At 42.0% G+C, this 23,356-nt stretch overlaps 1 protein-coding gene across 1 annotated transcript in view; it reads right to left on the bottom strand.

Annotated features, from left to right (window-relative positions):
* The window catches only part of LOC114069098 (Down syndrome cell adhesion molecule homolog), a 184,677-nt gene that overhangs the window by 12,015 nt on the left and 149,306 nt on the right, over positions 1-23,356 (bottom strand). The window contains exons 25-29 of the mRNA XM_027905653.1: positions 21,816-21,846; positions 15,726-15,841; positions 13,168-13,317; positions 8,524-8,721; positions 4,946-5,248 (exon numbers count right to left, since the gene is read on the bottom strand). Coding sequence (XP_027761454.1) covers positions 4,946-5,248; positions 8,524-8,721; positions 13,168-13,317; positions 15,726-15,841; positions 21,816-21,846 — 798 coding nt within the window. The remainder of the gene's footprint in view (positions 1-4,945; positions 5,249-8,523; positions 8,722-13,167; positions 13,318-15,725; positions 15,842-21,815; positions 21,847-23,356) is intronic.

Here is a 23,356-nt window from a genome sequence, read left to right as displayed (position 1 = left end):
ACTGTATTTTAAGGGACCCCTGTAAATCATTATTTAATGAAGTGCTTGCATTCTGTAGGTTAATACTTATCTACACATCAGGACTTTGCTGTTCATGTCAACAGGATTAGTAAAAACAGTGAGACATTCATAAATTGGGTCAAGAATCCTAATTTAAGGCACCTGAAATACTGAAAGGACTTGATCTTCCAGCAAAGCTGGAGAGGTTAAATCAGTGGTTTCTGCCTGGTCCAAGTCAAGCTAATGCTTAATATCATATATTGGAAGTGGTTCTTTTTACTGCTGATTAGCATAAGAGAAAAACACAACTGGGGGCCTGAGTTTTGCAGGACCCCTGTGGAAGGGAGGTTTCTGCAGATGGCAAGAGACCTGATGAAAACTTTCTAGATATTTCCTGTTCGAGCACTGGTCAGATATTATTTCTTCCAAGCACGGACGCCTTTCCCAGACGATGCAATAAGAGGTCTGTCCACAAAAAAAATATACATAAATAGCACTTGGGAAGCACAGAAATATCAAAATATTTCCCAGTTAATAGCTGTTCTTTTCTCCAGCACAATAATTAGGAGGAAAGAGAAGAAAAAAACCCAACAGGCTTCTTGGCTGAAGCTATTACTGAGATTTAAAACGATAATAATGGGAATCTATTTTTAATAAAGTGCTACTGCAATGTTTATTGCAGTTAAGAATAATTGTTGTGATAACTCAATTTGTGGTTATTATTTTTAAAGCAGAAAAAAAAGAGACATTACTACAAAACTCTTCGAACCTCCCCAATTATCTTCCCTTTTTTTACTTTACAGACTCTTTGATGGCACAGTGGGAGGTAGGAAGAGAGTGCGTTTCTTTCAAATTTCTGTCCCTCTTTAAAGGATGAAGGACTAGCTCATTTGCCAACTTCTCAGATAAACTTTGGGTAACAATTGTTGAAATTTATGAATATTGATGTGAAAACTGCCTCAGTTTTGCTCTGGAAGGCCCTACTATACTGTTGGGATGATTGTTCCATATTCCTGTTCCTTGAGGAGCTGATCTTTCTAGCCAGACTTCTCGTTAGTGACAGCTGTGGGGAGGAGAAGAGTCATCCCAATCCCAAACTTCTGGGTTGCTCCAAAAGCTCCGTCCATCCTGGCCTTGGACACTTCCAGGGATCCAGGGGCAGCCACAGCTTCTCTGTCAACTTGTTCTGATCTCATCTGTTCCCAAAAATCTACTTTTGGAATCGCAAAGATCAGAACACAAGGACATTCCCTTCAAAACGCTGAATGTAGGAAGTAATTAAAAAATATCTTACTTCTATGTTCCTTTTCCTGTAGCTATGACTTTGGAAAAGTTTAAGAAACATGCAACTTCTGAAGTACATTTTACTGAAGACACTTAAATAACACCTTCTCTATGAACCTGAAAGTTTTGGCCTGGTGTCAGGACAATGATCCAGAAAACATCTCTAGGTGCTTGTACAGCCAACCAGAAGTAGCCTCGTGTCTGGGAGAGCTGATGATGTTCAAGGATCACCTCCTCGAAGCTCAATGAGCTTAAAAATGCCAGGAGGCCTGGCATGAACAAGGATCGCCTGGTAAAACTCAGGCACAAAGAGGGAGCACCCAAGAGGGTGGAAACAGGCAAAAATAACCCAGAGGGAACACAAAGATACTGTTGAAACATGCAGAAGTGTGGTTAGGAAAGTCAAGGCCTCACTGAAGTTGAATCTGGCCAGGGGAGTCAAAGACAACAGGAAAGTCTTCTGTAAGGATATATATTGTCATTGTGAGTGATAGCAGGAAGGCCAGGGAAAATCTGGAAGAGTCTGGAGCGAGGAAAACTTACCCTTGGTGAACAAGGATCATGTCAAGGAATACTTCAGCAAACTGGATCTATGTAAATCCATGGACCTGGATGGAATCCACCTACAAGTGCTGAGGGAACTGGCAGATATCTTTGTGAGGCCACTCTCAACATTCTTTGATCGACTGTGGTGGTTGGGAGAAGTGCCTGAAGACTGGAAGAAATCAAATGTCACTCCTGCCTTCAAGAAGGACAAGAAAGAGGATGCAGGAACCAACGAGCCACCCAGCCTCATCTCCATCCCTGGGAAACGGATGGAGCAGTTAATCCTGGAAACCATTTTTAGGCACACGAAGAACAAAGAGTCAGCACGGATTCAGCAAGGGGAAGTCATGCTTGACCAACCTGATAACCTTGTACAGTGAAATGACTGGCCTGGGAGATGAGTGGAAATCAGTAAATATTGTCTACTGTGACTTCAGAAAGGCTTGTGACACTGTCTCCTGTAAGATCCCCATGGAGAAGCTGATGAATTATGGGACAGAGGAGCAGATAATGAGGTGGATTGAAAGCTGCTTTACAAAGTCTTCACCAGTAAATTCCCTTCCTTTTCTCGTGTAAAGTTGCAGCTTTGCCGTGGGGCAAATTAGTTTCCAAATGTCCCATTTATCAACGTAACTTTTTTCTAACAGTCTTTCTGAGAGTGTTTTATAAGTGCTGGGAGATAATTTGGAAAAGCAAACGTTACTCACTGCAAACCCTTGAGCCTTTGCTGTAGCCACCAGCTGCGATAGGAAGAGTTTGAAAAGCGAGGCCAGAAATTAGAAAGGAAGAGGAAGAAGTAATTGGAAGGGACATTGTCCAAGAAGGATTGAGTTGGCTGAGAAGAAAAGCAAAGCACCATGAAAACAGGTAAAAGCTATCTTGAAAGAAAAGATTTACTTCAAGGAAGAATAAGGGTGTGCTGAAGCGGTTTTATGTCAAATGTTGTCATCTACTGAATCTAAACACCTTAAGTTTTTTTATTTCTTCTGTGTATTCTCAAATGGAGAATTACTTTGATTAACTGTATCTGAATTACTAATTACCCCTGGAGAACTTCTGAAGTTGTGGGTGAAAGAAGAAAGATGCCCAGTAAGTCTTTCCTTGCTGATTTGAACACTAAAATATTGCTCTGTTTGCTACTACTGAAAATCCTTTCAGTCCATAAGTTTTGTCTAAAGTCCTTCATAAAGTGACCTCTAATAATGTATTAGTCAATATTTATGGGCCAACATTCAAGCTGCTCCACTGGAACACTCAATTTTTTTTCCAAGGTAATGAAGCTAATTATTAATTTTATAATACATTTCAACTCCTTACTGCAAAGGAAAGCTAAAGGTAATCAAGAAAAGTAGGTAAAAAAAATAAAGCCATTAAAACTAACAGAGCTAAACACGACTACAAGTCTGGAAATCACTAGAGGGGCTCGAAGGATGTTCCAAACCTGGAAGTTTTTAACTCAAGCACAGGGACCAAGTTTTGGTGCTATCTGCCCTCAAGAAAATCATCTTTATATGGAATATATTAGAATACTTCCAAATACTAAATATGCATAAATAATGTATTTGAAACATGAAAAGAAGAGATATTTGTTAAAGAAATGATAAAAAATATTTGTTGACTGACTGGAAGGAAAGAGCTGCAATTTTGACTTAGCTGTGAATGCAGATGCTTCCCTTTAGCAGAGCAGGGATAAATATTTATCTTCCTTCTTTTGAGTTAGAAATGAAAAGTATTTTTATCTTTATCTATTTCTACAGCTCCTGGGTTTGTGGCTCTACTCTGCGACTACACAGAAATCAGCAATTTCTCTCACTATTTTATTTCCTACTTATTTTCCCTCTTATCTATCTGGGTGACACACTAATTTCCTGCCCTGAGTATGATAACTTTCTGCCTTCTGCTTGGTCTTTTTCTTCCCACGTTTTTCTTTGAGCTTTCTCTTGGCAAAATCCTTTATGCTTTCTTTTCAGTGTCAGGTGATACCACTGTCTACCTCCCATTCCTCTGCATTCACTGCTTTCCCATTTATGGTGAATAATTAGAAAAAGGCCATACATAGCTCAGTCATTACTCTTATTTTACACAGGTGACCACTACTGATTACTGTCTGTGTATATAAGTAGCCCCATCCACACTGGCAAATGTATAAAATAAAACAAGGTAAAAGGAAATGAAATACAAAATAAAATAAAATAAAGTAAAATAAAATAAACCAAATCATTTTTTTCAGAAAGCACACAAACACAATTATGCCTTTTCCCCATCTGAATCCCTCTCCACTGTGTCACTTCATGTATCCTGTAACAAAGACTGATAAATCTTCTGAGAAGATTTTATGAAGTGTTTGATCTCAGAGTATCACTGATAATCTCCCTATGCTGTCGGGCACTGGGGGATCCCTTGAAACCAGATTTTTTGTGAAAGGGAAATTTGATTGAGCCCAATAGATGGATGTCCCTCAGGCACCTTCAGTCAGTGAGAAGCTGGAGTGGGTTTCAATTTGTCTGAAGGTAGAAGGCTCCATATTCCTTGAGCTATTAATTTCCTCCATTTTTTATTCCCCCCTCCTTTTAGATAGCCCTTGTTTGATATTAGGTGATATCAAAGAGAGAGTGTAATAGCTCCAGAACATCACCAAAGGGTTATTACGTGTGTGACAAGCCACAAAGCAGAAGGGATGGTACAACTTCTACAATCTGTCTTTATGAACTGCTATGACAGCGAACTTTGCTCTCCAGCACGAAGCACTGCAGGGAGACACGTTTTATCAGTGGGTGGTTTGAGCTGGAGTTGGGCAGATGTACCCACATATGGTCTTATTTATCCCAGAAGGGTCAACTGCCTGATGGCTGCAAGTGTAGAGGAGCGGATTTGATGGCTCAGACAGCTTCTTTCTGTTCCTAAATTTCCATGTTCTCTGTAGATGGGAGAACGTGCTCAAATGTTATACTAACTGGGACAAAACCAGGTAGTTACAGGATATACTGTGGACTTTCTTCCCTGCTGGGAAAGGAAAGCCTCCCGTTGAGACAAACCCTCTTCCTGCTGCCCTGCCCGGACACGAGGCAGAACTCTCCCCCCACAAGGACCCCAAATGCGGCCTCCAAAGCCTCACCTGGCCGATGTGCCTTCGGAACTGCCATGTTCATCACCCTCCCTCCATCCTGAGGCTTGGGGGGGGACGCTGTGAACCTGCAGATCCCCGACTCCGACGGCGTGCTGGAGGTGAGGCTGTCGGTGTAGTCGTTAGTCCCTGCCGTGAGCTGCTCCGAGGAGGTGTCTGATATGAAGCACTCTGTGATGGTGAACTTGGCGTGTCTCAGCTGCTCTTCCATCTTGGCGTGCTCGTACGCCCTGGCCAGCTCTTCGTACGTTGAGGAGGCACTTTCCGTGGAGACCATGCTGCTCCTCGCCCGATCTGGAGTGGCGGGAATACAAACAGTGGGAGAGAGGAAACAGCCGCCCTGTCCTTCCTGGGAGGAAGGGCTCTGAGCACGGTGGTGTTTCAGAACAAAATGCAGCTTTATCAGGGCAGTCTAAACGAATCTGCTTCACTAGAAATGCCTGCACGAGTGTTAGTTCAGTTACTCGTTTGACAGTAATCTTATTCTGTGAGCAGCGTCATGTGGCTTAACATTAAATTCGTTTTTTAGAAGAAACAACCTTTGGCAAATAAAAAAATTTTACTTTTTTGTGGTTTGTGTTTTTTTTTTTTTTTTTAAACAAAAAAAAAAATTCTCTGAAACCTAAATGCCTTAAAAATGCTTCAAACCCACAACCCAGATTTTGCAAAATACGGAACATCTTCTTCACATTAACTTTTTAATGCATCTCAGAAGTGTATTGATGAGGTGATGTCTAGATGAGAGAGGACAGATTTTTTTTTTTTTGTCCCGTTTCCAATTTGTATCTATACATACATTCTTTAAGAAAGTCCTGAGAACAAAGGTCAAATATAAAGGCAGTACGTCTCAGATATTGTCTCCCCTAGACACCAGGTAAAACACCAACTCATTTCATAGGGAACAAAGGTCTTCAAAAAAGCAATATTTGGTAAGTACAGCCTGCAGTCACTCAGTGCCTTTTCTCAATGCTGCTGAAGCTAATGGGGGATTCATATTTGACACACAGGTCATTATGACCTACAAGCTGTTCTTTTCTGCTGATGAGTTTCTGAGAATATCAATATCTCTTAAACAACACCATTATTGAAGATGTAAATGGCCACTGATACTTTAAAAAGCATTCTGGAAGAGCAGCAGGGCTTGTTTCTGCGGGGACAAATCACTGGGCTGTTGCTCCCATCGCTCTTCTACTCCAGTGGGCTGGAAAGCAGACGACTTCAAAAAGTTCCTTGGGCAGAAGCTGTGTTTCATCACAAGATCTGAGCAATTTCAGACATTGTTGGTGATGTTCAATAAGCAGGCACACTGTAATAGCTAATTCATAAAAATGGGCCTCCTGTAGCAGCCAGAGGCAAGAGTGTCGTTATTGCAAATCTTTATCTTTTTTATTGCGTGCCTGCATCGGTTTTCGTCGTGCACAAAGAACAACACTCCTGCCACTTGTAAATAGGGCCATACATTATTTAAAATGACAAGTGCTTCTACAATATGCAGTAACTTGCTTAAGATTTTGAGTTGACCAGAACTTAACAGGGCTTTTTATTTTTTTTTTTTTTCCCCCTTTCCACCCACAGGAAACATCATTCCGTTTTTCACATTTGATTTGTAAATCAGACCACGGGAACGTCTTTCCAAATTTCTGGTCAGCTGGAAACTCCCAGAAGGCAGCAGTTACCCAGTGCCACAGAGCAGTGTCAGTAAATATGATGGTCATGCAAAGACCATAAAAGGGAAAGTTTGGTCTGTGAAGCTCAGGACCTGCAGCTTGAACACCAAGGACCAGTTGCAGGACCAATCTGCTTGAACACCTACTTTAGATTTGATGGAAGTTCATCCAAGCCCAGGCAGGACTTTATGAAACTTCATGAACTTCATAAATTTAGATTAATCAGAAAATTTCTAATGGCCTCTAATAGGAACATTTGAGCTTAGTTACAGCTTTAAACTGCTGTCATGTATTTCTCCTAAGCTTAAAAGCTACTGCTTTGTAAGCCTGGAATTGTTTTCATAAGAAGTGCTAAATTCTGCCAAAAACCAACTGCATCAACTGGCTTCCGAAATCTGAATTCCACATTGGAAAAGCATGACCTAATGCTTGCTATCCCTTACATGAATCACTGTGCTCAAAGGTAGACACAGAGTAGGAGTGTAGGATATAGATTTTGAAGTCTGTTTACAAAATCGTTGTTTGTCTATTAAACCACCCAGTAAATTTAATTTCTGCCCTTTGCCACACACATTGGAAATACATCCTTGGGTGACAACGTGCTGGAAAACATCCAAATGCACCTGAAATTTGGAATGTCTGCAAGAAAGGGTTTCTGAGAGAAGGTTTGCTGTTTATGTTTGTGTAGCTGTTAATAGAGTTCATCCTTAAAGCTTTATGGTAATTTTACCTGAAGAAATCGGGAGGGAGTTTGTCAGCTGGCTGGAGGTGTCAACTGAGTGCCATTACCCTATGGAGGCAACCTGGGGGGGGTCTACAAATTTCAGAGGATGAACTATGAAGAGATGAGAACTCCAGCCTGTAAATTACTGGGTGTGAGTGAAATCAGATGCTTGTTCTTATCCAGAGAACAGAAACACTCGTACTGGTTTTCATGGTGGAAGACCAGTCACTTCTTTTTATCTCTAACACACATTTGATGAACACTTTTCCTCTAAAATCAGGATAGACAGTAGGCAATTCCTTCTGAGGAGGAGGAGGCCAGATTTAGCCTGGATTCACTTTTATCAGGAATACTTTAATTAATTAATACCTTAATTAATTCAATTTCTGGAACAGTATTTTATCTCTCTTCTTATTTAACCTTTATTATATTTGTTTTGAGACTGTTCTTCTGCTTAATAATTTACTCATTTATTTGCCTTTTTTTGTCACTTGCTCAGTGCAGGGCAGAGGATAAAGCTTATTTTTCAGTTACAGTTGCATTTATAATGTGAAGGCAGCAAGAAGAGATGAAGACTGCAGGCAGAACATGTATTCAGTGTCTCCCAACTTATCATCCAGAGGAATAAACCCTGTGCTGTTTCCCAGGAAAATCAGAGCTAGATCCTGCAGAACTCAGTGCTGTGAATGGATTTGGAACTGGACTCTTCTTCCATAATTTTCCCTCTCTTTTTTTTCCCCACTTAAAATAAATCCTATGAACATATTACATGAATGCAAACCCAAAAATACTGATGCAAATGTAGCTCAAACCTGCAAACCATTTCACGTGTGACTCAGGGGCACTGTTTGCTGCTAAAACTGCCCCTTCCTAGTCAGTGCCATTTCAGGCAGCAAATTCCCTGTACTTTATCCTTTTCCTCCAGGAAGCTACAGGAAAAAAAAATCACCTTTCAAAGGACTCCAGTACGTGCGTGAGGAACCAGGGGCGCAGCATTTGTTATCATTAGCACCACGAGCGCTTCGCGGCGCCCCTTATAAACACCCTGCAGAAAAAAAACCCAGCCCAGCAGGGCAAGAATAATTGACACACCCAAGCACCAAACGAAGCACGTGCAGGAGGCAAGGATGTTCCTGCAGCCGCTGCTGCGCCCGTTTTCCCTGGGGAGAGCCCCGTACCTGTGTCCTGCGAGGGGCTGACGCTGTAGCTGTCGCTCTCCTTGTCCACTGACCCCGCTGGCCTGGGGGTGGGCAGCCTCCAGTCCGTGGTGAGGGTGTGAGCTGATATGGTGGGGTGAGGTCTGTTGAGGGTCCACTGGCTGGCGTAGCGGTTGCGGGCGGTGGGGCCGGTTTTGGCGCTCCTCCTCGTGGTGGGATCTGTGGGGGGGCGACACACAGGGGCTTGGTAAGGAAACAAGCCCCGACGGAGCTGTAGAATCCTAGAATATCCTGAGCGGGAAGGGTCATCCAAGTGCAATCCCTGGCCCTGCCCAGGACACCCCAACACTTCCCCCTGTCCCTCAGTGCATCATCCAAATGCTCCTGGAGCTCTGGCAGCCTTGGGGCTGTGCCCACTGCCCTGGGGAGCCTGGGCAGTGCCAACCACCCTCTGGGGGAAGAACCTTGTGCTGAGCTCCAACCTGAGCCTGTCCTGGCACAGCTCCAGCCCTTCCCTGGCTGCTGTCCCTGCTCACCAGTTAGTTACCCTATGGAGGTAACCTGGGGGTCTACAAATTTCAGAGGATGAATTATGAAGAGATGAGAACTCCAGCCTGTAAATTACTGGATATGAGTGAAGTCAGATGCTTGTTCTTACACAGAGAACAGAAACACTCATACTGGTTTTCATGATGAAAGGCCAGTCACACCTACCACTTTTTATCTCTAACACACATTTCATGAACATTTTTCCCCTAAAATCAGGATAGACAGTAGGCAATTCCTTCTGAGGTAGAGGCCAGAGTAAGCCTGGATTCACTTTTATCACGAATACCTGTGAATGGTATTATACCTCTCTTCTTTTTTAACCTTTATTACATTTGTTTTTTACATTACATTTTCTTCTGCTTAATCATCTACTCATTTATTTGCCTTTTTTTGTCACTTGGCCCTTCGCTTCCCCCTTCCAGAAGGGGATGGCCACTGAAATGATGTTGGTTAATAAAAAAACAAACCCAAAACTTTCTCTAGGGGGGGCTTTGTGTGAAATGAACAGTGAAAGTGCTCATCATTACCCAACTGCTAATGCTTTTTCGAAATACCCTCTTTTCTAATGAAACTCTACATTTTAAAGAAGGTGCAATGAAGAGCTGAGAGCCCCATCAGTCTTCCACTGACACATTCATTATCCTTTTACTCCGACACAAGTGGTTCTCTCCAGTACTAAAGCCATTTTGGGATGTGAAAGAGCACAAGGCAAGTAGATTTGGTGAGGGATTTCACACCACATCTCAAGTGAAGTGTAAGGTAAATTGTCAGCACAGATATGCCCCCAGAAGTACCTCACAATACCTGCTCCCAGTTTCTAAAAAGATGTTCTCAGAAATGTGGTGATATAATTTGCTATTCTGGACACACTATTACTATATTACAGTATTGATCAGCTACAGATTCCCAATTTTATTTCCACAAGTGGCCAAGACATAAAACATAAGTTGTAACAGTGCCATCAGAGTTACAGGAACAGGTTCATAAAGGTTTGACTGCTTTAAAACAATTAGTAAATTAATACAATCTCTTAAAGTTTAAAAATAATTTGCTACTTGTTTAAGGTCAGCAGTGTTCTATTTTTTTATTATCCTAGAGATAATAGGGTGACCAAGAGAGTAAAAGCAAACTATGTGCCAAAATTGACCTCCTTAATTTTATTAATAAATTGTTCATCTGTAAAAGGGAGTCTAACAAAGCAAGTGTAAGAGAAAAAAAACCATTATGTGGCAAACAGAGAGTGACTACATCAGCACTGAAGGATTTCTCCTCGAAGCTTCTGAAAGGATATAGCTGACAATAGAGAGAAAGGGTATTAGAAATGAAAAATTCAAAGCTATTCAAATGTTCTTTGACATTCAAATGGTGAAGTTGTCAGTCTCTGAGGTAAGAGACTTTAGCAGAAGCAATTAAAAAAAAAAAAAATCCGATACCCAGATAATGACTCTGAGCACTGATTCTGCCTAAGCATTCCCAGTGAGAATTTGTATTCTGCTGCTTCAAAGAAACAAGGTATTTATTTACAAATACCAGCCATGGTCTGATCCTTGTCCTATTTCTCATCTTCCCCTACAGCAGTGGAAAAATTAGAACCCGGTGCCACTGATAATTGATCCTCCTGGTAGTGCAGCCCAGAGCTGCCTCACGTGGATAACATCCAAAAATACTCCTGGCATGATGTTCCCAGCCTGTTGGCTTTATAAACTGCTGCATCCACCAGCTGTGGGACTTTGGCACGTGGCTGTGGCGTGGCCAGAAGTGAGCCTTGTGCTTGCTCTGAGGGAAAACGTGAAGAAAAGAAGGAGAGTGCTGGTGGGACAGCTGCTGGCATGGGGCTGGGGCTGCTCGGTCTGGGGAAGAGAAGGATCGAGGGGGAATTTCATCACTGTATATAAAATACCTGAAGGGAAAGTGCAAAGAGGACAGAGCCAGGATCTTGTCAGTGGTGCACAGTGAGAGGACCAGAGACATTTCACAGGGTAGCTTCCCCCTGTAAACCAGGAACCACTTTCCTGTGAGGGTGACCGAGCACTGGCACAGGTTGCCGTGACAGGTGGTGGAACCTCCATCCTTGGAGACATCCAGAAGTCATCCAGGCATGGCCCTGGGCAACCAGCCCTAGATGAGCGGAGGGGCCGGACTAACCAATGTCCAGATGTCCCTTCAAACCTCAGCTGTTCTCTGATCCCATGGGATTTTGTCAGCAGCCTGGAGGAGCTGGGAGAGCCTCCTGCCAGCACGCAGGAGGTCAGTCCTCATCCTGCTGAGCATGTGCTGAGCAGCAGCTCTGCCCCAGCTGTGCTGTGCCTGTGCAAGGCTCTGCAGCACAGACACAGCAAGTTCCAGAGCTGCAGAGTGATGGAAAACAGCTCCCATCTGGTGCCCCAGCTCTGCTGCCACACGCTGAGACAGAAGTGCAGAGAGCTGAGGTGAGCAAGGCAAAGGGTCACGGAGCATCTCGGTTATAAATAAATAAATAAGAACAAGAGAACAACTTAAAAAGTGCTGTAAGGGAATATCTGCCACCCAGTGAGTGTGAGTGTGCTCAGGTGGGAGGATCCATAACCTCTGAGGCACCCAGCTGGGCACTGCTCTCCTCTCTCAGAGAAAGCTGTGGGTCTGGACAAAATCTCAGAGCCCAGCCTCTGTCAAAGCTGTCCTGGTGTCTGCTATCCAGAGAACTCTCTGGGATTCTTTGATCCAGCCCTTCTGCAGTCAGATCTTTACTGCACAATAAAGGTGATGGTGGATTTTTATTTCCAAAGCAAGGCTCGACACAGATCATACTCCTACACAGGAGTTAAATCCATGTTTGATTTGAAAGAATCCTCTCCCTGGCTGCAGTGGAATGAAGGACACAATTTCACACAATAAAGGCATTAGGTAAGAAGTTGCTGGGGCTACAAAGTGCTGTGGTTTGATACAGGCATGAGATTTTGGAGTGGTGCCTCTTTCCTTATTAGAAAAGGCAGGGCTGGAAAACAATGTTCAATCAGACAATCTTGATCTGCCAGCATGATAAAAATGATATCATGGTGTTTTTGCTCTTAGTGATCAGGCCAGCCAGCATGAACATGAACCAAAAGGAGTGAGACAAGAGTGGTCCCAGGAGGAAAACAAAAATTGTACATTGACTCTTCTAATTCAAAGGCCACGACTGTCCATAGAAGAAAAATATGTTACTAATATTAGTACTGTGGTACTTGTCTAGTCCTCAAGAAATGACTGACCACAACCTAAAGCTGACAGAGGCACAAAAGCTGCAAGGCCAGGACTAGAACAGCTATTTTTTCATAAAGACTGGGGAGGAAATGGGGATGAGATGGAGATTTTTCAAACAATCTGCTTTCTAGCAACTGAACCGTCAGCATTTATGTTCACCAAACTCACCAAATAAACAGACTCGAAAATGATCGGGGGATAGAAATAATCCAAGTGATTTTAGCAACTGCACACTGCTGTGAACTCCACTTATGTAAAAGTCCTAACTCATAAGTAATCCTTCAATCTAGTATTTTTTTTCTCCATTTACATAGATATGGAACATATTCAGGAGAGGAAGGAGCAGAATGGATTGCATCAGTATATTAACTTATGATAGTATTTTAATCATTATAAGAATAACTCAGCATGAATATATCTGGGAAAAGTAATTTAGCAAAATAACTAAAACCAGAAATAAAACTTTTTTTTTTTTTTTTGAAAAAGCGATAATGAGAAATGTATTTCTTGCCTGATGGAGAGGTAGGGAGGAAAGATGTATTTTGAAACACAATAAAGATCGATCACAGAGGAAAAAAAAAAATTATATTAGACACTAAAAGCCATTAAGCTAATTTACCCAATAAATTCAGGAAATTAAAATCCAGCATGCTTTTGGTCTAATGAAAGCCAGGTATGAATTATTTCAAATTACACCTACATCTCAGATGCACAGGCAATTTTTACCTTATTGAATCCCTCAGTGCAATTGTTTAAGAAAAGTTCTCTGCTGACCTAAATAGATTTCTCTCAACTCTCAGACAGAAGGATGAGGATGCAAGTGCAGGACCACAGTGCTAATTTTTTTTTATGGCTTTCTCCTCTCTAGAAAAACCTGTTTTCTCATGCGCTTACTTGTTCCTGGCCGGGCATCAGAAACATCCACCAGTGGTCCTGTGGCTTGTGACACGGACTGGTAATGGACTGTGTGGGTGACAGTCAGGGACTTCTGCTTGGATGTCTCTCCAAAGTCAGCATCAGTGAGCAGAACTGTTGATCTGTCATCTGTAAGTTAAAAAAAAAAACTCCGTCAGAGAATGTGTAGTGAATTTTGGGTTTGCCTTCATAAGCCCCTAAACTTATTTCCAGCTCAGCACCACCACGGGCAGAGGCAGCTCCCTTTTCTCTGAAGGACTAGGGGTGGCTCTGAAGCCACCACAGCCCGGGAACCTTTGGGTTTAAACTCAAAGTTCACACAAAACTAAAGAAAAAGTGTGATTTTCTTTGTGATTTCACCTTAGAGATGTGCAACCGAGTCAGACTGTTAAACACCCTCCCAAAAAGCTGATTTGTGTGCAATTATTTTCAGCCCTATTTCCTTCATTCCCATCTTTTGAACACTGCCCTCTTCCCCTTCATTTCCAGAGAGCTCAGATAAGCTTTTCAACGACATATTCAATTTACTTCTTTTTAGTAATGTGATTTTAATGCCCTCAGTGAAATCACCCATGTCTCCCCAAAAAAGAGGTCATTAGGTAATGCTGTTAATGAAACCTCTACCAGTCCTCTTTTTCTCCAGAGACAGGATATTGCAGGAGGGATGGCTGTGACCCAGGACTGCTTCTCCTGCAGGTGGAAAGAAAGGTGGGAAGCCTGACCTTGGGAAGGAAGAAAAAGGTGAGCACTAACCTTTACTGCTCTATGGTTTTGCTGCTATTTCTTCCCTGTGGGGTTGGATACATTCACCAAATTTCTACACAGACCCTGCAGGAAATCAGTGCTATGCAGCACTTGCTTTTTTATTATCATTTATTATTATTTTTCTTTCAGTTGTGATCTCTGCATTGTGATTTGGGTTTTTTTTTTCGGCTCCAGAGGAGAATCTGGTCTGCTTGACCATGGATGGTTTAACAGCAATAAATCTTAACAGCAATAAATCTTTCACTGCTTGCAGAACAACTATTTGCTGTGCTATCAGACTTTCTTTTGCATTCTTCACAGTCTTTTTATCCATTCAGAACAGCAATAAAAGCCACGAGGATTTCCCACTGTGCTGTGCTGTCTGGATGTGTAATGTATTCCAAGGGGACTGGCAGCAGTAGGGTTTCTGGGCATTTACCAGTCAGCAGAGGTTGATCTGCTGCGTCTGAGCATTCCTGGTTTTTGTTTTGGTTTCCTTTTTAACTTGACAAGACACCATTAGGGCGAACAGCTCCGCACAACAACATAACCAGCATTTTTTACCCAAAGAAGGCCATAAATAGAATGGGCATTCTGAAATCAAATCACTCCGTCTCTGGCAAGAGACGAGCCCTTATTCAGGTTGGGAATAAAGCCTCTTGGCAGCAGACTCTGTCAAACACTGCCAAAATCCCAGCTTATTCTGGGTGCTGTGTGGAAAGCTGGCTGTTACCAGGCCATGATCACGCTGCTACAGTTAAGGCACTAATAGTATTTTCAGTATGACCCTCCCCTCCTTTGCTCAACAGCTGTAACTCAAAAGCTGTTCTTTAGGGTGAAGGGCAGGCTTTGGGAAGCTCAAATCTTGATTTAAAAAGTCTATATTTTAGGGGAAGCATCTCCTTTTCAAATCTGGGATGGGCATGGGCAGGAGGTGCAGAGATGACGCTCTCAGCTTGCTGACTTTCCTCTCTGGCCACACCACCCCTGGGATGCTGTTAATTCTCAGCCATCAAAAGCTGCTTTTACACAGATTCTTACCCAAAAAAGTAAAGTCGGAAGTCTAACAAGATCAGCCAAGAGTGTCTTGCCACAGTGTGAACCCCTACAGTCACAAAATGTTGGATTTTTATTCTGCTGTGTTTCCAGACATCTTGTGTTTAAATTATTTGGGGAGAAAAACCCCAACCAACCAACACCAAACAGTTCTGTTTTTCATGACAGTTCAGCTATGTGCCAGCCTCGTGAGAAATCTTGTTTTCTGTTCTATCAAGCAGTTTAGGTTTGAATTTTGCACAGATATACAAAAGCTGAAAACTGATCAAAATGTTGAAATATCATTTGCTGTGAACAGGTGGATACAATATTCAACATGTAAGTTTTAGAAGTTGGCTGTGGCAAATCTTTAAATACTGAGATTGCAGTTTCAGAATTTAATTTTCCTTTTAAGTAATGCCAGGGATCCAACTGCCTACTCAGAGCCAAAAGAGAAATCAAAATGAAAATCATAAAAACTGCCAGTCTTCAATTACATTTTCTTCACGAGGCTCTTTCCAACAGCTTCATTTTCCTAATGTCCTGCATTATTTTAAATACTGTACTGAGATTACCTAAAGTGGGAAATTACCCAAAGGGGAGGAAAAAAAAAAAGATCAGTTCAGTTTTCAAATGTGGGGAATTACTTTGTAGCTCTTTTTTTTTTTCTCGATGTGTGCAGTGAGGAAAAGCTGTGAGGAAAAGGAATTCCACCTAAAAGTACCTGTTACATGAAGAGAAAATAAACCCCAGTTTACCAATTGTCTCCATGGTGTCCCTCTCCTCAATCAGCAGTTGTGCTCTGGGAATGTCTATGTGCATCCTCAGTGTTTGCTGCTGTTTATTAAGTGTATCTGACGTCCTGGTGTTCTTGCTGAAAACAGAAGAGAATTGAACACTTTAACACTCTGCCTCAGTGAAGAAATGTTTGCAAACATCCTCATTTTAAGCCTGTCCAGCTCAAACAAAAACAATGTCGCCACAATCATCAAAAACACTCATAGGTCTCATTCCCCCCTCTTCAGAACAAGTGCAGAGTATTAATTTATTGCACATGACAAGCTGATAGATGAAGGCACAGTGTGCAGGGATTTGCTCCATTCTTTATCAGTGGGAATCTCCTGAAAATTTCATACAGTTTTCTTCAAGTGTTGTCACATAATGAAATTAGTGAAAACCCTTTGGAAGATGGACCTTTTCTTTCCTTCCTCATGAATCTGAGTAAAGCAACACAGAGCTGATCAAACAGGTTGGTAGGAAAAGGATGCCTTCAGTAATTTCTAATTATTTTTTGTTTATCTTTTCATTATTTTTCATTATATAAGTCCCAAATACCACTTTAACTGATAAATTAAAAAGTAAATTAATAAGTAGGAATACTGTTAATAGATTGCATAAAATAAAGGAAGGTTTTAGTTCCATTGATGTTCCAAGACTAAAACTGCAAATCTTGTTTATATTCATGGATTATATCTAATTGATTGATGCAATACTCCAAAAATGAACATAAACCAATTATTCTACCATCATGCAAATTGAAACAATTTCATTTTAAAGTTTGTGTACCAGAAAATGACTTCTTAAATGAGCTGTCTACTGAAAGAAAATGAAAATGGATAGTAAAACTGAGCGCTGCAGTCATTTCTAGCGCAGAGCTTGCACCAAGAAACCTTCAGATTGCACTAAAAACCCAGGAACTTTCTGCCCTTTTAGATGTAATTACTCTTTGAATGAAATGAAATATTTGAAAATACTTTACGCAGGGAGGCTGAGAGAGGACTTAAGACAAATCAGCCAGCGGTGCGATGCAAGTGCTCCAACTTCAAAGAGCTTTAAAACCAAGTGGAGGCTCATTTTCTGGTGTAAAATAGCTGTAGATCACTCAGTTTAATTCTGCTCTGGCAATGAATTATTGTTGTTAATGGAATCAGCAGAGGACTATTAAGCTGCTTGATGATAAGCTCTGCTCTTCCCCAGCACAGGCCTCGACGTCGGAGATTAATGCCTGTGTGATGAGCCCACATCTCCAGGAAATGTAGGCTAATTTCCTGCTGTGCCTCCATGTGAGCAAGACCTGATCATCTCAGGTCTGGAGGTTCTCTAGAGTCCTTTCTAGGAGGAGTTTTTCTAGTCGTGTGGTCGGTGACTCTGCTTCACGTCCAAGAGCGGGGACCTGAATGCACGCAGGTTTCCCTCTCTGGCTGAGTCTCACCTTCTGGTCTTCCAGCATCAACACTATCTTTGCATCTCAAATTTAATGGCTCTGTCTTTTCCTGGGGGGTTAGGTGGTAGTGTTTCCATACGTGCAGATGGGCAGCTGAAATGCAGCCAAACAGCCCACAACTGGTGCCTCATTTATGCCTCAATCGTCGTGGAAGCAAATTATCAGAAGAGCTACCCCAGGATTTCCAGAATTTTCTCCTTATATAATCAGTGGATAACAGTAGTCACAGTGTCTTATTAAGTACATAATTTTTCAAAGTCATTTAGTATTGTCAAATGCAGATAAATTCCACACTGATGGTCTCAAAGTCTCTGCATTGATTAGAGGCCACTGTCCTATTGGTTTCCACTCAAGTTGCTGAAATACTGAGAGAATCAGAGACTAATATATTACCTGTGTGCCAGATATGCCTGAAGACACCCCCTTGAAAAGCTGGGCTACTTTGGGCTTGCCCCAGGATTGTAGAGCCAAGCTGTGATCAAGTATGAAACTGAATTTCAGAGGTCAAATTTCAATAATTCAATAATGATATTGGGTATTGGACACGCAATCAGATACATGCAGAATCCGTGCAATGCAAAACTGAGTCTAGTAAATGCATTATTACACCCCTCTTCACTCACTAGGGATGCAGGAAATACAGGGATCAAATCAGACATCTTGTTCAAGGAATACAGATCCCAGAACCCCAGTGAGATCTGGAATCTCTTCTACAGGATCAACGCTCTGGATTTCTATTATTGGAAAGCACTCAACTGCACAGAAAATACTGTCTGGACCACAGGGAGCAGGAGGACAGTTCCCCAGGTTTGCAGTTACATTGCTCACCTGCCAGGAGAGAATTCCCAATCCCACTCCTGTCTCCAGGGACAGCTTTATGCAAAACACATGGAAGGTCTTTCAAGGCTGAGCTGGAATGCAGGGCTCTCAAAAGTCAAGAATACTCCCTACTGTGCTTGAGAGCCCTGCCTTGGTTTGTAGGATCTCTCTCCTCCTCCCTGCTGGTCTAATTAATTCCACTTTACACAGCAGTGCAGTGACATGGGGTGTCCAAACGCAGCACAGGCAGCTGGCAGAAGCAAGAGGGTTGCTGCTGATTAGGAGGCTGCCTCATTCTGGCTCGAGGAATTTCGAAGTATTTTCTGCACACCACACTGGCTCAACTTTCAAGTTATAAAAACCTAAAGTGCCAACAGCAATAAAGTGCCTCTAGGACTTGAAAACAAGGCAAAGAGCTTTAGGCTTTCAGTTTTGAAGTCTGGTGCCCAAGTATTTTCTAACCTAGGAAAACTCAGGCATCTTTTTTTTTTTAACAGTCTAGGGGATGAGAAGTCCAATAATTAATTCTTTAAAGGGAGAAAATGTTTCCACCCTTATTTTTCTATATTTACAGTTATAAAATTCCCAAATATAAGCATGTGGTATTCGTTACCTGTCAGACCCTTGTAAGGATCTGTGTAAAATATAATTAATTCCCTCTGGTTCAAAGAATCTCTGAGCTCCAAATTGTTGGGAGCCTTGTCTGGGGAATGAGTCATAGAATCATAAAATGGCTTGGGGTGGAAAAGACCTTAAAGATCATCCAGTTCCAACCCCCTGCCATGGGCATGAACACCTTCCACTAGCCCAGGTTGCTGCAAGGTTCATCCAACTTGGCCTTGGACACTTCCAGGGATCCAGGGGCAGCCACAGCTTCTCTGGGAAACCTGTGCCAGGGCCTCCCCACCCTCTGAGTTAAGAATTTCTTTCTAATATCCAATCTAGACCTGCCCTCTGTCAGTTTAAAACCACTGCCCCTTGTCCTGTCACTCTCTGCCCATATAAAAAGTCCCTCTCCCTCCTTTTTAAAAGCCCCTTGAAGGCCTCAGTGAGATATCCCCAAAGCCTTTTCCATGCTGAACAACCTCAGATCTCTCAGCATTTGCTGCAGTCTTTTACTCTAATAAAAGTGTCTGCTTTTGGCCACTATTTAAAACAGGTACTTGGGCACGTGGGCCTTTGGGTCTGATAGAGAACAGCTTTTATGTACAGTCTGTGGATAAAAGGGCCTTTTCCAGAGGAAGTACTTTGGACAAGGCATTTAGAAAGAGTGCATAGTTAACATAATACCCCCTTTTAAGATATCTTTCTGGATCTTTAGTACAAAAATATTTATCTGAGTGACTGAAAATATCTGTGTGCACAGAAGGTTAAACATGTCAATCTAGTTATGTAAAGGGATTGAATGTGATGCTCTGGAAATTCAGAGTCATTCTGGGTCCTTGGCAGAGAGTCAGGCCAACCCCACAGTGTCCGGATTGCCCAAGCTGGTTGTTGTAAAAACACATGGAAAAACAAACCTTTGTAAATAACCAACCTGACAGAGAAATATTTGGGGGATTCTTCAACTTGTGCTCAAAATTTAAAAGCTCTGTGAATTGCCAAACTGTTTCAGAGTGAACTGTTTCTTTCACCCGAAAGAACCATTAGAAAAAGCTGTGATTGTCCAGCAGCAGAGGGGTTTTATTTGTGAGTCTAAGGTATCAACAACAAGTTGTGCAGCTCCCTTTAAACTGCTGACTCCTGAGGCTTATCCTGCTCCACAGACATTTGACTTACACAGCCAAAGCCAGCGCCTTTCAAAGCAGAGACTAAAGCTCCGTCCTTAATCCGCTTTACGCACGCTCACAAAAATCTCCTCAAAGGGAGAGATACACAGAGCTCCCTCCAGCCCTCACACCTTCCTACCAACCAGGGAATCATCTCTCCTGCCCTCTCCCCAAATACCCCCTTTCTCGATGTTTTTATCAGAGCAGATTTCGGTGAAATCTAAAAGATATAAAAAATCCGGGGCTTTATAATACGTGACTGTTGCTTTGGAGAGGGTTTATTATACTTTGATTGTTAATACGATGCATTTTCAGGAATATCTAATGGTAGTGAGTAGCTCAGGTTTGGTTAAAGGTACTTCCCAGATTTATCACAAATGAGAGTTCCAAGTTCTGATGTGTCTGCAAAGGTGGTCCTATATCCCCTACTTCCTCTGAAGTTCTGATGTAATAGCCCCCTTGCTTTTGTTCACACTTTTACAAATGAAATACAAAATATGACTATTTAATAAAAACAAGATTATTTGTTAATAAATGAGATGAGATGAGATGAGATAAACAGGCTTGATGACCATATTTCAACGCTGGTGCAAGGGAAAGCAAAATGGAATGGTGGCAGATGAGAGACCCTGAAAACCAGCTCTGAACTAAAGGCTGAGAAGGGACCTGGCTGCTCTCTGGGTGAGGGGGAAAAAAAGTTCTTTAATTTGAAGTCCACCATCACCAAAGGAAAAAGCGGGTCAAACCCGGTCACTTATGTTGACAGTTTGATGGAGTTTTCTCAGTATCAGAGGAGTGAGACTCTGAAACAGCCTCGCAGAGGCGGCCACAAGGCTTGTGAAGCCTCCCAGGGTTAAGGCAGAGGTTCCCCAGTGTTGCAGGGCTGTTTTGAGTGGAGGCCCCTTGGACTGAATGTCCTCATGCAGGAGCTTCAGCCGGTCCGTGCTGGGTCTCTTCGGGGAACAGACTTGCTGCATATGCTAATCTGGGCTGTTTGCTGTGACACCAAAACCAGCAGAGCACACGTTCCTGGAGCTGCTGAGACCCACAGTCTGCTGCTTGCAGGGCTTTCCGACGGGCAGAGAGGGACGGTGTGACCTGCCCTGCATGACTAGTCTTGTTAACATCAGTGGGCTTATTCAGATGGACTTGCAGACTGATGGCACAGAGCTGAATTTACACTAAACCCGTCTGTCACCACGTCTTTAGCAAGTCTGCTCTTAAAATGGGATGTGAAGTTTATCACAGGTGAGGAACTTCTGAGCATGGTTCATTTGGTAAAATATCTGTGACACTCTCAAATTTGTTGCTCGAATATGAAGATATTTCCCAGCAAACCAAAAATTCATTTGAACTTAAAAAATAATCCCCCGGTGATCCCGGTTTCAAATATATGCAGCAGCTCTAAAGTTCAGTATTTTCCCTAGACAAAACAATAAACACTGAAGATATGAAATCTCCAACTCTGAAAGAATTGTGGTGCCAGAATAGTCATTGTGATGCAATTCAACAACTGAATTAGATTTCTGAATGCTGAGCTGATGGAACAGAAGTGAAAAATAATAAATGGATTTACCTGCTCTTCTACACCTTTGGGTATAAGCAGCTAACAATAGTGAATTACATAAACATTGCTGTAAAGTTTAGAGATATTCACATCCAGAAATTTATTGCCTTTAATCAGATGATCCCTGAAGAGCAATTACTTTGATACATATTATGAAAATGTTGTTTTGGAATAAGAAGAATGTCTAAATGGACCTACAGAGCTTCTATAATTTAATCTACTAGCACAAGTTATCAGGTTTTTGTATCATCGTATTCCCTCACAGATACTGTCCACAAACTATCTCCTTTCTCCCATTTCTAACCATCAAGTGTCCTAGCTCTTTAACAGACAGTCGTATGATGCATTTTTAGAAAGGGTTTAGAAAGTTTACTTCCCCATTTGTCCCTACAATCATTTTTAAATGTGATGCTGTAGCTGACAGACATTTTTCAATTAAAAGAAAAAAAAAATCAAAATCTATTCTTACCTCATAAGCATTTCAGCCAAACTCTTTGCATCTAGAAGAAAATAGAAGAAATGTCATCACAAATGAAAATCTATTTGATAGATGCATTATTAGGGAGTAAGTGATTTGAATCAGTCATGTGTAAGACCACTGCTGTTTCTCAGATCAGTGGCAAGAATAAAATAGCCTCCAAAAGTCCCTACTTTTGCTGAAATTGCATTTCAGCCCCAAACAGCCCAATTAGCTCCTCAGTAGGACAAAAGATGCTTAGAAAAGTGCAAGTTATCAGTGGCTTAACTGGAAAAAAAATTACATAAATATATTAAAAGTGGGAAGAGTTTAACAAGTAATGGGGATCTCTGTTCAATCCCAGAATCATTTAGGTTGGAAAAGCCCTCCCAGCCCACGGAGTCCCCCCTGTGCCCCATCCCCACCTTGTCCCCCGGCCCAGAGCACTGAGTGCCACGGCCAGGCCTGCCTTGGACACCTCCAGGGCTGGGCACTCCAAACCTCCCTGGGCAGCCCCTGCCAAGGCCTGACCACCCTTTCAGAAGGAATTCTTTCTGATGTCCAACCTGAACCTTCCCTTGGCACAAACTTGTTTGGTTATTCTCAAATATGAATGTTTTTCCGTTAGCAATAACTCAAAACTGCTGCTGGGTCTTTAGAGGACTGTCAACACACAAAACAGGAGGTGGTTATTCCCACATGGATCAGCCCTGCAAAATGAGGCTCTGCTGAAGGAAAAATATTTCTCCTGTTGTTGTCACTGCTGCTATTATTAGCAGAAAATCCTCTGGGCATATAATTATTTCGCTACTGAGTTCAAAAGACACAGCTCAAGTTTGGATTTTCATGTAGGTTTCTGTAAAACTTCGTCAGTATAATATAATAATTTCTGTTGTATCATTCAGTAAAAATAGACAGCTCTGCTTTGTTCTCCTGCAATCTGCTGCTAAACAAACTCACTTAAAAATGCTGACTCCAGAGTCCTTAAGTATATCACACAGCAACAAAGCAGCTTTTTGTGCAACCAAGTGAAGCAAATCTGAGAAGAAAACAATTCCAAGTTCCAAGTCTTCAAACAACTTTCCTCTTATGTGAAACTTTACATTACTTCTTTTGTCTGCTTTTTGTAAATCTAACAGCACCAGCCAAGGCATTTACTGAATTTGTCTTTGTTTTCTCCATCTCACCTTTTTTATTTCTCAACCACCTCTTGGGTCTCCAACACCTGCAACATTTTCCTAACCAGTGATCCTATTAAATATCCTGCCTTTAAAATTTAGAGGATGAAGGCAGAAACAAACCACCATCTTGACACATCTCTCCAGCTTGAGTTGCATTAATTTTTAAAAGGAATGGACAAAGGGCTCTTTTTATTCATTGAAAATCTCAACAAAGCCCCTTCCATCCACTTCCTGCATCTTGTTTCTCTGGGGGCCAGCTTCTCTGTCTTAGCCTTCATGCCTCACCTACTACTGGAGAAGCTGAATCTCTGGGCTTTCTTAAAGGTCTGTTTTCTCCACTTTTTTATTTTTAACCTCCTCCTATTGATTTCC

The sequence above is a fragment of the Empidonax traillii genome, unplaced genomic scaffold, assembly GCF_003031625.1.
Source record: "Empidonax traillii isolate 1590-97213 ecotype Southwest subspecies unplaced genomic scaffold, ASM303162v1 scaffold1189:size291722, whole genome shotgun sequence".
Taxonomy (NCBI): Eukaryota; Metazoa; Chordata; class Aves; order Passeriformes; family Tyrannidae; genus Empidonax; species Empidonax traillii.
This window is presented reverse-complemented; position numbering and strand designations above follow the sequence as displayed.